Source organism: Epinephelus lanceolatus, chromosome 3 (genome assembly GCF_041903045.1).
Source record: "Epinephelus lanceolatus isolate andai-2023 chromosome 3, ASM4190304v1, whole genome shotgun sequence".
Lineage (NCBI taxonomy): Eukaryota > Metazoa > Chordata > Actinopteri > Perciformes > Serranidae > Epinephelus > Epinephelus lanceolatus.
This window is the reverse complement of record NC_135736.1, coordinates 51,119,626-51,135,000: the sequence shown is the minus strand read 5'-3', so window position 1 is coordinate 51,135,000 and position 15,375 is coordinate 51,119,626. Positions and strand designations below refer to the sequence as shown.

At 44.5% G+C, this 15,375-nt stretch overlaps 1 protein-coding gene across 3 annotated transcripts in view; it reads right to left on the bottom strand.

The window, feature by feature from the left end:
• LOC117255993 (serum response factor-like) overlaps nt 1-15,375 on the bottom strand; it is a 34,353-nt gene that overhangs the window by 8 nt on the left and 18,970 nt on the right. The window contains exons 4-9 of one of the 3 annotated variants that reach the window (XR_004501591.2): nt 8,467-8,640; nt 5,837-5,944; nt 5,388-5,579; nt 5,220-5,299; nt 717-1,040; nt 1-536 (exon numbers count right to left, since the gene is read on the bottom strand). The exon at nt 1-536 is cut by the window's left edge and continues 8 nt beyond it. Coding sequence is in view for 2 of the 3 variants with exons in the window: in XM_033625271.2 (XP_033481162.1) it covers nt 957-1,040; nt 5,220-5,299; nt 5,388-5,579; nt 5,837-5,944; nt 8,467-8,640 (638 nt within the window). In the remaining variant the exon portion in view is untranslated. Of the gene's footprint in view, nt 1,041-5,219; nt 5,300-5,387; nt 5,580-5,836; nt 5,945-8,466; nt 8,641-15,375 lie in introns of all 3 variants that reach the window. The other 2 variants (XM_033625271.2, XM_078166577.1) reach the window with 2 other exon arrangements.

The following is a 15,375-nucleotide window of genomic DNA, read 5'->3' as shown; positions in this document are numbered from 1 at the left end:
CAAGTCTTTTTATTGATTGATAATTGATTGATTGATTGATTTCTTCAACTCTGTTGAGCAGAAACAACCTGCTGCTAACAAACAACTGATGACATCACTGCTGTTTAGAAATAAATGTAAATGAGTGAATGAAGACATGAGGTCAGAGGTCACACAGCTGACAACTGACCTGTCTCCCTTTGTCAAAGTCTAAAAAAATACAGTTCAGTTTAGAAAATAAATCCTCATGTCTGTTTAGAGTCTGACCAGGTCCTGTGGGTCTGACCAGGTCCTGTGGGTCTGACGAGGATCAGCAGGTCCAACAGAAACAGAAAATCCTCAAACTGAAGCTGAATCCAGATGTGATTACTTCCTGTCATCAGCTTGAGAGCAGCTCAGCGTCTGTTTGATTCCTGATCGTCTTCTGATGACTCATCAATCCAACACAGTCCAGCAGCTGACCATCAGTTCTCACATGATCGAGTGTCCTTAAACGCACCAACAGAACTTAAGTGATGTCAGCCTGATGTGGAGACTCAACAGGAAGTGTCCTGAAACTGGAGACGTAAACATGATTCATGGTTTTTGGGTGATCTGTTTCTTGGACATGTTTTTGGCACTTTTAATTTTTTAATTATAAAGTGAAACACAACAATACATTCATGTGACAAACACACACAGGTGAGTGTGTGATGATGTCATGCCTGGTCACGCTGTCACATCATCACAACATTCACCTGAACATCAGGCTGATGACATCGTCAGTTTCAGGGTCATTAATGTTTTCTGTTGTAGATGATTTATTCCGATGAAAAACTGTTGCGCTTTATTCTGAAAATCACTTCCTGTGTGAGGCGTTTAACGATCAGCTGCTGCAGAGTGCTGTTGTTGTTTACATGATGATGAAAAACAAAGCAAACAGGAAGTTCATTGCATCATCATCATGTGTGTTTGTGTAAGAGAGAGTTATGTGACACTCAGTCGTCTTTTGATTGGTGGACGTCCAGACTGACGACCTGCAGCTCCGTCAGGTTACTGCTGCTCTGCTGACTGATCACCATCTGTCCAGACAGGAAACACACGTTACTGTAGAACTACTGTAATACCTGTAGTACTCTCTGTAGTATCTGATGTATCTGTAGTACTATTTGTAGTATTTGTACAATCTGTACTATCTGTAGTACTCTCTGTAGTATCTGTACTATCTGTAGTACTATTTGTAGTATTTGTACAATCTGTAGTACTCTCTGTAGTATCTGTACTATCTGTAGTACTCTCTGTACTATCTGTAGTACTCTCTGTAGTAAATGTAGTACTCTCTGTAGTATCTGCAGTACTACTGTAGTACTCTCTGTAGTATCTGCAGTACTACTGTAGTACTATCTGTACTATCTGTAGTACTATCAGTAGTACTCTGTAGAATCTGCAGTACTACTGTAGTACTCTCTGTACTATCTGTAGTACTATCAGTAGTACTCTGTAGAATCTGCAGTACTACTGTAGTACTCTCTGTACTATCTGTAGTACTCTGTAGTACTATCTTTACTATCTGTAGTACTCTTTGTAGTACTATCTGTAGTACAGATAGTACTACAAAGAGTACTACAGATAGTTCTGCAGTACTATCTGTAGTACTCTCTGTAGTATCTGTACTATCTGTAGTACTATTTGTAGTATTTGTACTATCTGTACTATCTGTAGTACTCTCTGTACTATCTGTAGTACTCTCTGTACTAGCTGTAGTACTCTCTGTAGTAAATGTAGTACTCTCTGTAGTATCTGTAGTACTCTGTAGTACTATCTTTACTATCTGTAGTACTCTTTGTAGTACTATCTGTAGTACAGATAGTACTACAAAGAGTACTACAGATAGTTCTGCAGTACTATCTGTAGTACTCTCTGTAGTATCTGTACTATCTGTAGTACTATTTGTAGTATTTGTACTATCTGTACTATCTGTAGTACTCTGTACTATCTGTAGTACTCTCTGTACTAGCTGTAGTACTCTCTGTAGTAAATGTAGTACTCTCTGTAGTATCTGTACTATCTGTAGTACTATTTGTAGTATTTGTACTATCTGTACTATCTGTAGTACTCTCTGTACTATCTGTAGTACTCTCTGTACTAGCTGTAGTACTCTCTGTAGTAAATGTAGTACTCTCTGTAGTATCTGCAGTACTACTGTAGTACTCTCTGTACTATCTGTAGTACTATCAGTAGTACTCTGTAGAATCTGCAGTACTACTGTAGTACTCTCTGTACTATCTGTAGTACTCTGTAGTACTATCTGTACTATCTGTAGTACTCTTTGTAGTACTATCTGTAGTACAGATAGTACTACAAAGAGTACTACAGATAGTTCTGCAGTACTATCTGTAGTACTCTCTGTAGTATCTGTACTATCTGTAGTACTATTTGTAGTATTTGTACTATCTGTACTATCTGTAGTACTCTCTGTACTATCTGTAGTACTCTCTGTACTAGCTGTAGTACTCTCTGTAGTAAATGTAGTACTCTCTGTAGTATCTGCAGTACTACTGTAGTACTCTCTGTACTATCTGTAGTACTCTCTGTAGTAAATGTAGTACTCTCTGTAGTATCTGCAGTACTACTGTGGTACTCTCTGTACTATCTGTAGTACTATCAGTAGTACTCTGTAGAATCTGCAGTACTACTGTAGTACTCTCTGTACTATCTGTAGTACTCTCTGTAGTACTATCTGTACTATCTGTAGTATAGATAGTTCTGCAGTATTATCTGTAGTACTCTCTGTAGTATCTGCAGTACTACTGTAGTACTCTCTGTACTATCTGTAGTACTCTCTGTAGCAAATGTAGTACTCTCTGTAGTATCTGCAGTACTACTGTGGTACTCTCTGTACTATCTGTAGTACTATCAGTAGTACTCTGTAGAATCTGCAGTACTACTGTAGTACTCTCTGTACTATCTGTAGTACTCTCTGTAGTACTATCTGTACTATCTGTAGTACAGATAGTTCTGCAGTATTATCTGTAGTACTCTCTGTAGTATCTACAGTACTACTGTAGTACTCTGTAGTATCTGCAGTACTATTGTAGTACTCTCTGCACTATCTGTAGTACTATCAGTAGTACTCTCTGTAGAATCTGCAGGACTACTGTAGTACTCTCTATAGTACTCTGTAGTATCTGCAGTACTACTGTAGTACTCTCTGCACTATCTGAAGTACTATCAGTAGTATCTGCAGAACTACTGTAGTACTCTCTGTACTATCTGTAGTACTATCAGTAGTACTCTCTGTAGAATCTGCAGTACTACTGTAGTACTCTCTATAGTACTCTCTGTAGTATCTGCAGTACTACTGTAGTACTCTCTCTAGTACTCTGTAGTATCTGCAGTACTCTCTGTAGTACTCTCTTTACTCTCTGTAGTACTCTCTGTGGTATCTACAGTACTACTGTAGTACTCTCTCTACTATCTGTAGTACTCTCTGTATTATCTGTAGTACTCTCTGTAGTACTCTGTAGTATCTGTACTCTCTGTAGTACTCTCTGTATTATCTGTAGTGTCAGTAGTACTATCTGTACCATCTGTTGTGCTATCTGTAGAATTATCTGTAGTATCTGCAGTACTTTCTGTAGTATTATCTGTAGATCTTACTATAGTACTATCATTAGTACTGTCTGTAGTACTGTCTGTAGTACTGTCTGTAGATAGTTCTACAGACAGTACTAATGATAGTACTATAGTATTATCTGTAGATCTTACTATAGTACTATCATCAGTACTGTCTGTAGAACTATCTGTAGAAGTATCTGTAGTATCTGTAGATCTTTCTGTAGTACTATCTGTAGAACTATATGTAGAACTATCTGTAGTATCTGTATATCTTTCTGTAGTACTTTCTGTAGAACTATATATAGTATTATTTGTAAAACTATCTGTAGTACTATGTGTACTACTATCTGCAATACTATCTGTAGTACTATCTGTAGAACTATGTGTAGTACTATCTGTACTACTATCTGCAATATTATCTGTACTATCTATAGAACTAGCTGCACTACTATCTGTAGTACTATCTGCACTACCATCTGTAGTACTATCTGCACTACCATCTGTAGTACTATCTGCAGTACTGTCTTTAGAACTATCTGTAGTACTCTCTGTACTATTTGTAGTACTATCTGCAGTACTATCTGTACTATTATCTGCAGTACTATCTGTACTATTTGTACTACTGTCTGTACTATCTGTAGTACTATTTGCAATACATCTGTACTATTATCTGTACTATTTGTACTACTATCTGTACTACTATATGCAATACTATCTGTACTACTATCTGTAGAACCATCTGTACTACTATCTGTACTATCTGCAATACTATCAGTACTACTATTTGCAGTACTATCTGTACTATTTGTACTACTATCTGTACTATCTGTAGTACTATCTGCAGTACTATCTATACTATCTGTAGAATTATCTGTACTATTTGTAGTAGTATCTGTACTACTATCTGTACTATCAGTAGTACTATCTGTAGAACTTTCTGTACTACTATCTGTAGAACTATCTGTACTATCTGCAATACTATCTGTACTACTATCTGCAATACTATCTGTACTATCTATAGAACTAGCTGTAGAACTATGTGTAGTACTATCTGTACTACTATCTGTAGTACTATGTGTACTACTATCTGTACTACTATCTGTAGAACTATCTGTAGTACTATGTGTACTACTATCTGTACTACTATCTGTAGAACTATCTGCAGTACTATCTGTACTACTATCTGTAGAACTATGTGTACTACTATCTGTAGTACTATGTGTACTACTATCTGTACTATCTGCAGTACTATCTGTACTACTATCAATTTCAATCAATCAATTTTATTTATAAAGCCCAATATCACAAATCACAATTTGCCTCGCAGGGCTTTACAGCATACGACATCCCTCTGTCCTTAAGACCCTCACTGCTGATCAGGAAAAACTCCCCAAAAAAAACCCCTTTAACGGGGAAAAAAAACGGTAGAAACCTCAAAAACGGTAGAAACCTCTATACTGCTATCTGTAGTACTATGTGTACTACTATCTGTACTACTATCTGTAGAACTATCTGCAGTACTATCTGTACTACTATCTGTAGAACTATCTGTACTACTATCTGTAGAACTATCTGTAGAACCATCTGTACTACTATCAGTACTATCAGCTGTACTGTCAGCAGTAGTATCAGCAGTATGGTACCGGGTGCAGTTGGACTGCAGACACGGGGATCTGAGCGGCGACCGGAGGGAGTGAGGTGAGGAAGACCTGAGGGAGAGGACCTGAGAGACAGAAAATAAAACACAACCAAACACGTGTTAACAACAACTTAGAGTTCATATGTACATCACCACAGAAGCAGGATGGTACCTGGGTCATGTGACTGGCCGTGGCCTGTTGAGGGGAAGGTGTTGAGGACGGTGAGGCTGCCGTCACCCAGAGAGGGCGTCGGTGCAGCGTACATCACCGTGTGACCGCCGGGGTACATCATGTGACCTGCTACTGAGGAAGAGGCAGACGAGGACGAGGAAGAGGAGGACACAATGGAGGCAGAAAGACTGGCTGCAGAGACAGACAGACAGACAAACAGAGAGACAGACAGGGACAGACAGAGACAGACAAACAGAGATAGACAGACATGGTTTTGTGTTAGCTTGCTAAAATGATCTCAGCATAAAGAAAATGGAACAATCAGGGCTAATGCTAACATTCAGTGAGCTGGAACTTTACCTGAAGAGTTCAACTTCTGTTGTAATCATAGCAACATCAGTATCATCAGCAACGTCAGTCACATCAGCAACGTCGGGCTATGGTCTTACCTGTGGAGGAGGCGGGGTTGTTGATGTCGGAGCTGCTCTGATTGGTGGAGGTCTGCTGACTGCTGGGCTGAACCTGAATGGTCTGTAGCTGCTGAGAGACTCCGCCTCCTGGTGAAAACACAGGAGAGCTACATGTCATCCATCAGTCACCATCAGTGTGTCAATAATCAATATTCTCTGATTCAACACAAAAACAAACAGCGTCACCTGTGTCCGTCACATTAAGGGGACAGTTCGCAGATTTTATCCAGCTCTGGGTCGATGTGTAAATGAACTGAGGTAACCTTCCCTCCATCTGACCAGGATCATCACCTGAGAGTGCCAGTGTGAAACAGGTCATCTGGCTGTGGCTCAAAAAGTTCTCACTGGTCTCACTGGTCTGTTGTGGTCTCTTGTGGTCTCTCTGATTTCTGGTCTCCCTGGTTTCTATAGCGACGCTGTTGGGTCAGGACAGCCTTACCAGCGGTAACGGCTGAATGAGCGGCCCCACCAGACCCTGATGGTGAGCAGTAAACTGAGAGCAGCAACATTAACCTTCAGACGAACCATGATTTGAACTGATGACATCACTGCTCCAACGGTTAATGATGTCATTAAAGGCGGTCTGCAGACTGGAGGCAACAGTTCGATCAGCCCGTTGGTTTGTTTGTCTGAAGAGAAGAAGAACGCTGTGAACCTTCAAACTGCCCACTGGTCTCCGAGTGTCTCTGTGTTTGTGGTATTTAATTCCTCAAACCGTCCAAAGAACTGATTCAGCTTCCTCAACGAACTGAATCAGTTCTTCGGACAGTTTGAGGAATTAAATACCACCCCTGCGAGGAAAGCTGTCCCTCACTTCGACGAGCAGGCACTCAGACTTGAAACAGTGGATGTGCGGAGGACCCTGAGAAAAGTCAACGCACGGAAGGCAGCAGGCCCTGATAACATTCCAGGACGGGTCGTCAGAGAATGTGCCGACCAGCTGGCCTACGTCCTCACTGACGTCTTTAACACCTCGTTGATGCAGGCTGTTGTATCGTCATGTTTCAAGGCTGCCACCATCATTCCAGTGCCTAAGAAATCCAACAGCACCAACCTGAACGACTTCCGCCCTGTAGCACTGACCCCCATCATTATGAAGTGCTTCGAGAGGGTAGTGAAGGACCACATCATCTCCAAACTCCCACCATCACTTGACCCATTCCAGTTTGCATACCAGCCGAACCGTTCCACTGAGGATGCCATCTCCTCTGCCTTCCATCTGAGCCTGGAACACCTGGAGGATAAAAACACCCATGTGCGGATGCTGTTTCTGGATTTCAGCTCAGCGTTCAATACAATCATCCCTCAGCACCTGGTGTGCAAACTGGGTCACTTGGGCCTCGGCGCTCCCCTATGCAACTGGCTACTGGACTTCCTCACCAGCAGAACCCAGTCTGTACGTGTGAAAAATAACATCTCCAGCGTCATCTCCCTGAACACCGGTTCCCCCCAGGGCTGTGTTCTCAGCCCCCTGCTGTTCACCCTGATGACACACGACTGTCGTCCCAGATTCAGTACCAACCACTTCCTGAAGTTTGCGGACGACACAACCGTTTTGGGCCTCATCCAGGGTGACAACGAACTGGCCTACAGGGACGAGGTGAAACATCTGGTGAACTGGTGTAAAGTCAACAACCTGATCCTCAATGTTGACAAGACAAAGGAGATCATTGTTGACTTTAGGAAATCTCGGCCCAGTCATACACCACTCCTCATCAATGACACTGCGGTGGAGGTCGTCAGTAGCACAAAGTTCCTGGGAGTGCAAATCACCAACAAACTAACCTGGTCCCTCAACACCACCTCCCTGGCGAAAAAGGCACAGCAGTGCTTGCACTTCCTGTGCCGGATGAGGAGAGCCTCCCTCCCCCCTCCCATCCTGACTACATTCTATAGAGGCACCATCGAGAGTCTGCTGACCGGCTGCATCTCTGTCTGGTTTGGGGCTTGTAAGGCCTCTGACTGGAAGTCTCTGCACAGAGTGGTGAGGACAGCGGAGAAAATCATCGGGTCCCCGCTCCCCTCTATCAGGGACATTGGACATAAGCGCTGCCTGACCAGAGCCCAACGCATCTCCTCTGACCCCACCCACCCCCACCATGGACTGTTCTTTCCCCTGGCTGTAAGACTATTGAACACTCACATACAATAAATAAACACTCATCTATGGACTGAAACAAACCCCCCAGTTTGTTGAATGACAATAAAGCAAGTCTAAGTCTAAGTCTCCGTGTGTCATGGACATTTCAGTCTGTCCACGTCAGGTGTCCACACAGATTCATGACCCTACGTGTTAAATCACGCTGTCACAAAGGTTCTCTTCTGACTCCGCCTCTGTGTTATTCACACCTATCAGATTCAAACAATCAGTCCAGCTGCACACACAGACGAGGAAACAAAGAACCATACCTGATGATGTCACAGGTCGTGTCGGGGGTGTGGGGGTTCTCCACAGAACGTCACTGTAATAGCTTTGTTATAAGAAACAAGATTCCAGGACTTCTCAAAAACTTTCAAGGACCTTACTTATTCCATGACTTTTCCAGGTTACACACACACACACACACACACACACACACATACACACACACGGGAGTGGTCATGCTCACCTGCCAGTGACACGGTGGCGGGGAGGCGGAGCAGTGTGGTTGGCGGTGTGGGTGGAGTGTGCAGCGTGGTGGTGGCGGCAGTGGGGCCAGGGGCCCCGGGACCCTGGATGGTGAGAGGCGGGCCTTGCAGCTGGCTGAGGGGGATGGTGTGTGTGCCGGGGGGCAGCGAAGCACCTGTGGACAGGTGAGGGGGGTGGGGGGGGGGGGTGGCCAGAGACAAGTTAATGAACAGCTGAACATCAGTGAGGTCACTTTTTAAAGAGGTTAGACTGACAGGAGGAGCTGGACCGAGTGACATAGGACACATCTCAGCAGACACGTCTAGAGGACACGTCCACATGTCTCAGAGGACACGTCTCAGTGGATACGTCCACATGTCTCAGTGGACACATCTCAGAGGACACATCCACATGTCTCAGAGGACACGTCCACGTCTCAGTGGACACGTCTCAGTAGGGCTGCACGACTAATCGTAATAAAATCGTGATCTCGATTCATATGCATATGCGATCTAATTTTTCAATGACGGCGATTCTGCCAAAATATACCAAAGATTTATTAATTTTCTGTAGCAGTAAACACATGGGCCGATAAAAAACGTGTTAACTAACTATGCTAAAGCTTTACAAGCTATTCAGGGCTGCCAAAGATAACATTAACATGACAAACAGCAAGGCTACGGCAAGTTAACGGTATGTGTGTGTCAGACAGACACGTCCTTAGCCACTAACGTTAGCTCATGTATAGTCTGAGTGGGTGGAAGCTGGCTGCAAAGATCAGCCTCTCATTGGGCGGAACAAGCCAGCCGCTGAAGTCCCGCCCTACCATTGCCGGTAGCAGTTTTCAACACGTCCTTTACTAACTTTTGCGGTGTTTGATCTTGCGGGGATGTAGCCATTTTTCTGCCATGGTTCGCGTCCTGTAGGCGATATTTTTGTGGGCGTGTTACACCAAAACCTGTTTCCCCCCGGCAATATTTTTGCAAGCGCACCGTTGCTGTGGCACCGCCAAGAACAATTGTGATTGGTTGAAAGAAATACAAGCAGCCGGGGCGTTTTTTTCTCCAGTCTTAAAGTGAGAGTTGGCCCAGCCAGACCTTTCTTTTCTTGAGAAAGGTCTGGTGAGCGAGACTAGCTCATGTAGAACACAGGTACCACACAAAAACTTTTACAAAGGGTCATAATGTGCTTCTAGTGACTGTCAAATCGCCAGCGAAAGATGTTTACACTGCAGACACGGAGAACAGCTGCCTGCTCTCATGGGACAAAGATCCTCTTAGAATTAAGAGAATTAGAATTAATACATATAACACAATACGATAAACATTGTCAAATTAAATGAACGAAGAGGATTTTTTAAAGGCAAATAAAATATTGGGGATTTATGTAAAAATATACATAGAGACATATAAATAATTATATAATTAAAGATATGTAGGCTATGTTAGGTGAATACTGCTGTCAAATGCATGGTGTTGAAACGTTTAATTTTGACTTATGTGATGGCCTCGGCCATGTTGTATTTTGCTGGCCTCTCTGTGCTCCTCCCTTCCCAGGTTCTCCCTGCCTGTCTCCCTCCCATCTCATCAGGGGATTCACCTCACCTGTGGCCTTGTCTATAAAGGCATGGCCATTCCAAGATGGCTCTCTCTCTCCTTCCTGGATGGCTGGGGCCTCCAGGCAACCCCAGCATTGTTTGGTTTGGTTTGGGTTGTGTTACGTTGGCTCTTTTGGTTCCTTATGATTACACACATACACCTCATACATCCAACACCTCTCACCACACCACTGATTACTGATCTGCACTTAAATCTTATTCTTTAAATAAATTTTTGGTTAATCTAACTGGTTGCTGTGTGGTTCTCCCTCTTTTGTTGTGCTCTTAAACGAGCTGGGCATAACAAGTGGGGGCTCGTCCAATTTTGAACTTGGGAGTGTCAATGTTTGGCTCTTGTGTGGCATTAAAACTGGGAGGCTCACAGTGGCTTGTTTGAGTGTTGTGTTAACCGGGGGGTAAATGGTGCAGTGCTCTCTTTGTTGACCTGCGTTCAGAGAATGGTGACTTTAGGTTGCACTGTGTGTGGCTGTGGGGAGGTTATGGCTGGAGCAGTTGTGTCCCTCATGTAGGCTGAAGTGGCAGTTCTCTCACAAGGAGGGGTTGCTCTGTTTTTTTTGTTTTGCAGGGCTGTTTGTTGTTTTTGTGTGTTGTCCGTGCGGTTAGTAGCAGTTGTCTCGGGAGCACCCTGGAGTATTGGCTGGGACAAGTTGTCTTCCCCAATACAGATGGTTTACAGATGCATAAATACCTGCCGCCAGTACGCACATGAAGACTAGGGTGCAGTTAGCTAGTTTGACTTAGGTAGCTAGGAGGGGCGCTCCTTTGTCACTCAATCTCTCTGTGGCTATGTACTGTGTGACTTGTTGCTTTCTCTGTGAATGAGGTCTGATGTTTGCATTGGTTGTGATTTAGATTGACAGTTAACATGGATAGTGAGCACAGTAATACACTAGTTTCTGAGTTCCTCCAGCGACCATCTCGTAGCACTTTAGCTCAGCTTGCCAAATCAGATCTGGTGGACTTGGCAGTACATTTGGGTTGGTCTAAGGCCAAGGAGGTGCCAAAAAAGGCTGAGCTACGAGACATTGTTGAGGGGCTGGCTGTGTCTGCCAGTGTCTGCCAATCTTTTGGAGGTGGCTCAGGCTCCAGCAGCTCTGGTGGGTCCATGTGTTGGGGATGGGGCTTGGTCATTTGAGCAGTGTCTGCAGCTGGAGAGAGAAAAGGCGAAGCTGGAGAGGGAGAGATTTCAATTTGAGTTGGAGCAGGAGAAGCTGAGGGCTGCTACAGCATTAGAGAAGGAAAGGGTTAAAGTAGAGCGGCTGAGGTTGAAGCTAATGAATGAGAGTGGAGCTACAGGGCTGCATCGTGGCTTCGATGTTGCTGAAGGGTTGCGTTTGTTGCCAAAATTTGACGAAAAAGACCCTGACACATTTTTTGCTTTGTTTGAACGGGTAGCAGGCATTAGGAGCTGGTCAGATGCCCACCAGACTTTAATGCTACAGTGTATTTTCACAGGCAAGGCCCAGAGAGCTTTCTCTGCCCTCAGTTCTGTTGATAGTGCTAGTTATGGCAAAGTCAAAGCTGCAGTCCTTAAAGCATATGAACTGGTGCCAGAAGCTTATAGGCAGAAGTTTAGGACTTGGAAGAGAAGAGACCAGCAAACCCATGTTGAGTTTGTTCAAGACATTTTAACTCATTTCAATCGGTGGTGTTCGGCATCCAGTGTGGAGTCATATGATGATTTGTGTGACTTGATTGTGTTAGAACAGTTTAAAAGTTCATTGCCTGCCCAGTTGGCCACCTATATTACTGAAAAGAAGGTGAAAACAGCAGCCGCAGCAGCAGTATTGGCAGACGAATATGTTTTAACGCATGGCAGGGGCTCACCTGGTGGTCATGGCCAGAGAGAAGGGCAACGGAGGGAGAATTTTAGGCTTGGGCCTAATAGGCCTCCAGTAGCTCATGAAGTTTCTAATGCTGGCAGACATGTCCCAGGGACAGATGGGAAATTTGATCCAGGCAGGATTTGTCATGCCTGTAGGAACAAGGGACACTGGAAAGGGGAATGTCCACTTAGTAAAACTGGTCAAAAATCAGCAGATGCCAGTGTGTATGTGAAGCCAGCTGGCCTGGTGACCTCTGCGCTTCACGCTAACATGTCTGAATCTGTTCATCCACCAGGGACTGTGCCACCTAAGCATGTGGATGAATTGTATAAACCTTTTGTATCAGATGGTTTTGTGTCTTTAGATGGACAGCGGAAGGTACCGGTTAAGGTTCTGAGGGACTCAGGAGCTAATCAGAGTCTTGTTTTGGGAAGTGTGTTGCCTTTTTCAGCCCATACAGCTACTAGTGGGAAAGCTCCTGTACTGGGTGTTGGGATGGTTACGCTCTGGGTTCCTGTTCATCGTTTCCATTTTGATTCTGATTTGGTGTGTGGTGAAGTTGATATGGCCATCTGTCCTCAGTTGCCGGTACAAGGGGTTGATGTCATCCTGGGAAATGATTTGGCAGGGTCAAAGATTTGGAAAGAGGGTCCACCACTTGTGTATGTGGGTTCAGTTTTGCAGGTACCTGAAGAGCCTGAAGGGTGTGCTAAAGAGAGCCCTACAGTGTTTCCCTCCTGTTCTGTGACCCGGGCTAGGACTAAAGCTCTATCAGAACAGTCTGAGCTCTCTGGACAGGGTCAGTCTTCTCAGGCAGGTCTCTCTGAGGGACAGGAATCATGTAAGTTTTTTTCCATTCCTTTGTCTGCATTTTCTAGGGAGAAGTGGATTAAGGAGCAGGCTGTGGATCCTACACTGGGGCCTTTATTTGAGATGGTTGGTTCGGAGGGTGATCTCAAGAGTGTCTCTAGTGGTTATTTTTTCAGTGATGGGTTACTGTTGAGGAAGTGGGTTCGTGTGGTGAGTGGGGTACAGGTTGACAGTGTGATACAGGTCGTGGTTCCTTCCAGGTTCAGAGACGTGGTGTTAAGCACTTCACATGATGGGGTGGCAGGCCATCTTGGCGTAAAGAAAACATATGATAAGGTGCTTCACCATTTTTTCTGGCCTCGATTGAAAAAGGATATTGCTAACTATTGTAAAACCTGCAAAACATGTCAGCTAACAGGAAAGCCCAACCAGAAGCTGAAGCCAGTTCCCCTGTACCCAATTCCTGTTATGGAGAAGCCTTTTGAGTATCTGTTGCTTGACTGTGTGGGCCCGCTTCTAAAGAGTAAGGTAGGTAACCAGTACCTACTAACAGTGATGTGTAAGAGTACACGCTATCCAGCTGCTTTTCCGCTGCGCTCTATAAAGGTTAAACCAGTGCTGAAAGCACTTACTTCCTTTATGTCAACTTTTGGCGTTCCAAAGATAGTGCAAACAGACCAGGGCAGTAAGCAGCTGAGGGTTGAACATCATGTCTCCAGCGCCTATCATCCGGAGTCTCAGGGTGTGTTGGAACGTTTTCATCAGACGTTGAAGTCTATGTTGCGTTCCTACTGTACTGAGCTTTCTCTGGATTGGGAAGAAGGCCTACCATGGTTATTGTTGGCGATACGGGAGGTGTCACAGACCAGTACTGGTTTCAGTCCAAATGAGTTGGTGTTTGGTCACTCTGTCCGGGGTCCACTAGCAGTTCTGGGGGTTGATTTGAAACCTGAGGAGCCGTCTGAGAATGTTTTGGATTATGTAAATGACTTTCGTCGACGACTGTACATTGCCTGTGCTACTGCTCACAAGAACCTTGGTGGAGCTCAAAGAAAAATGAAGGAGGGCTTTGACCAAAAAGCTGAGACCCGGCTGTTTGAGCCAGGGGACCAGGTTCTGGCTTTGTTGCCTGTGATTGGTTCACCGTTTCAGGCAAGATTCAGTGGGCCTTACACAGTGAAAAGCAGGATCTCTGACCGGGACTATTTGATTGCCACACCCGAAAGGAGGAAGAAAGTGCAGTGGTGTCATGTGAATTTGTTGAAACCCTTTTTGACTGCCTCTGCCATGACAGACAATGATACCCTTCCTGTAGGTGATGGTGTTAAGTCTGTGGTCACAATTGGTGCTGGGCCTTCGGATGATTTTGATGTTCCCTCTGAGGCCATTCTAACTAGAAAGCTTAAAAATTCTGAGTATTTGAACAGTCTTCCCAGTCAGTTTAGTTATCTTTCAGATACTCAACAGGAAGATCTGGTGAAACTGCTGCTGTCTCATTTGTCTCTCTTTTCAGATACACCATCACGTACTACTATGATCGAGCATGACATGGGGGGGGGGTGCTCTGCCTGTGAGGCAGCGTGCTTACAGGCTGCCAGTGGAAAAGCGTCAGCGTATGGAGAAAGAGGTGGAGTATTTGTTGCAACATGGGTTGGCAGAACCATCAGGCTCAAGCTGGGCTTCTCCATGTCTGTTAGTAGATAAGGTGGATAGGTCAGACAGATTTTGCACGGATTTCAGGAAAGTTAATGCAGTCACCAGGCCTGACTGTTATCCACTCCCTCGCATTGAGGACTGCATTGGTCAAGTGGGTGGTGCCAAATTTGTGACCAAACTGGATCTTTTGAAAGGTTATTGGCAGGTGCCACTGACAGCTAGGGCCAAGGAAATTTCATCATTTATTACACCATGGGGTTTGTTTTCTTATTCTGTCATGCCGTTTGGTCTTCGAAATGCTCCAGCAACCTTTCAGCGTCTCATGAACAAAGTGTTAGCTGGGTTAGCAGGGTGTTCAGCTTATTTGGACGACGTTGTGGTGTTCAGTGAGACGTGGGAATCTCATGTTCAACGTTTGTGTGCAGTGCTTGATCGGTTGACCCAGGCAAATTTAACTGTCAATTTAGCAAAGTGTGAGTTTGCTAAGGCAACCGTAACCTATCTGGGTAAGGTGGTTGGTCAAGGTGAAGTTCGTCCAGTACAGGCTAAGGTGGAGGCCATTCTCAACTATCCAGTGCCAGCATCCAAAAGAGAACTGATGCGGTTTCTTGGGTTGGTGGGGTATTATCATAGCTTCTGCCCCAACTTCTCCACTGTGGTAGCTCCACTGACAAACCTACTTAAGAAGACTACGCCTTTTGACTGGTCTTCTCACTGTAATGCTGCATTTGAACGTGTAAAAAAATTGATACGCTCTGCTCCTGTGCTCTCAGCTGCAGTCTTCCACAAACCTTTTAAAATCCAGGTGGATGCTAGTGAAGTTGGTGCTGGGGCCGTCCTTCTGCAGGAAGGGGAGGGGGGAATTGACCATCCTGTATGTTTTTTCTCACGTAAGTTCAACTGTCACCAGCTGAATTATTCAGTGATTGAAAAAGAGACTCTAGCTTTGATTTGGGCCCTAAAATTTTTTGAAGTGTATGTTGGCCCCTCTCTGCCTGTG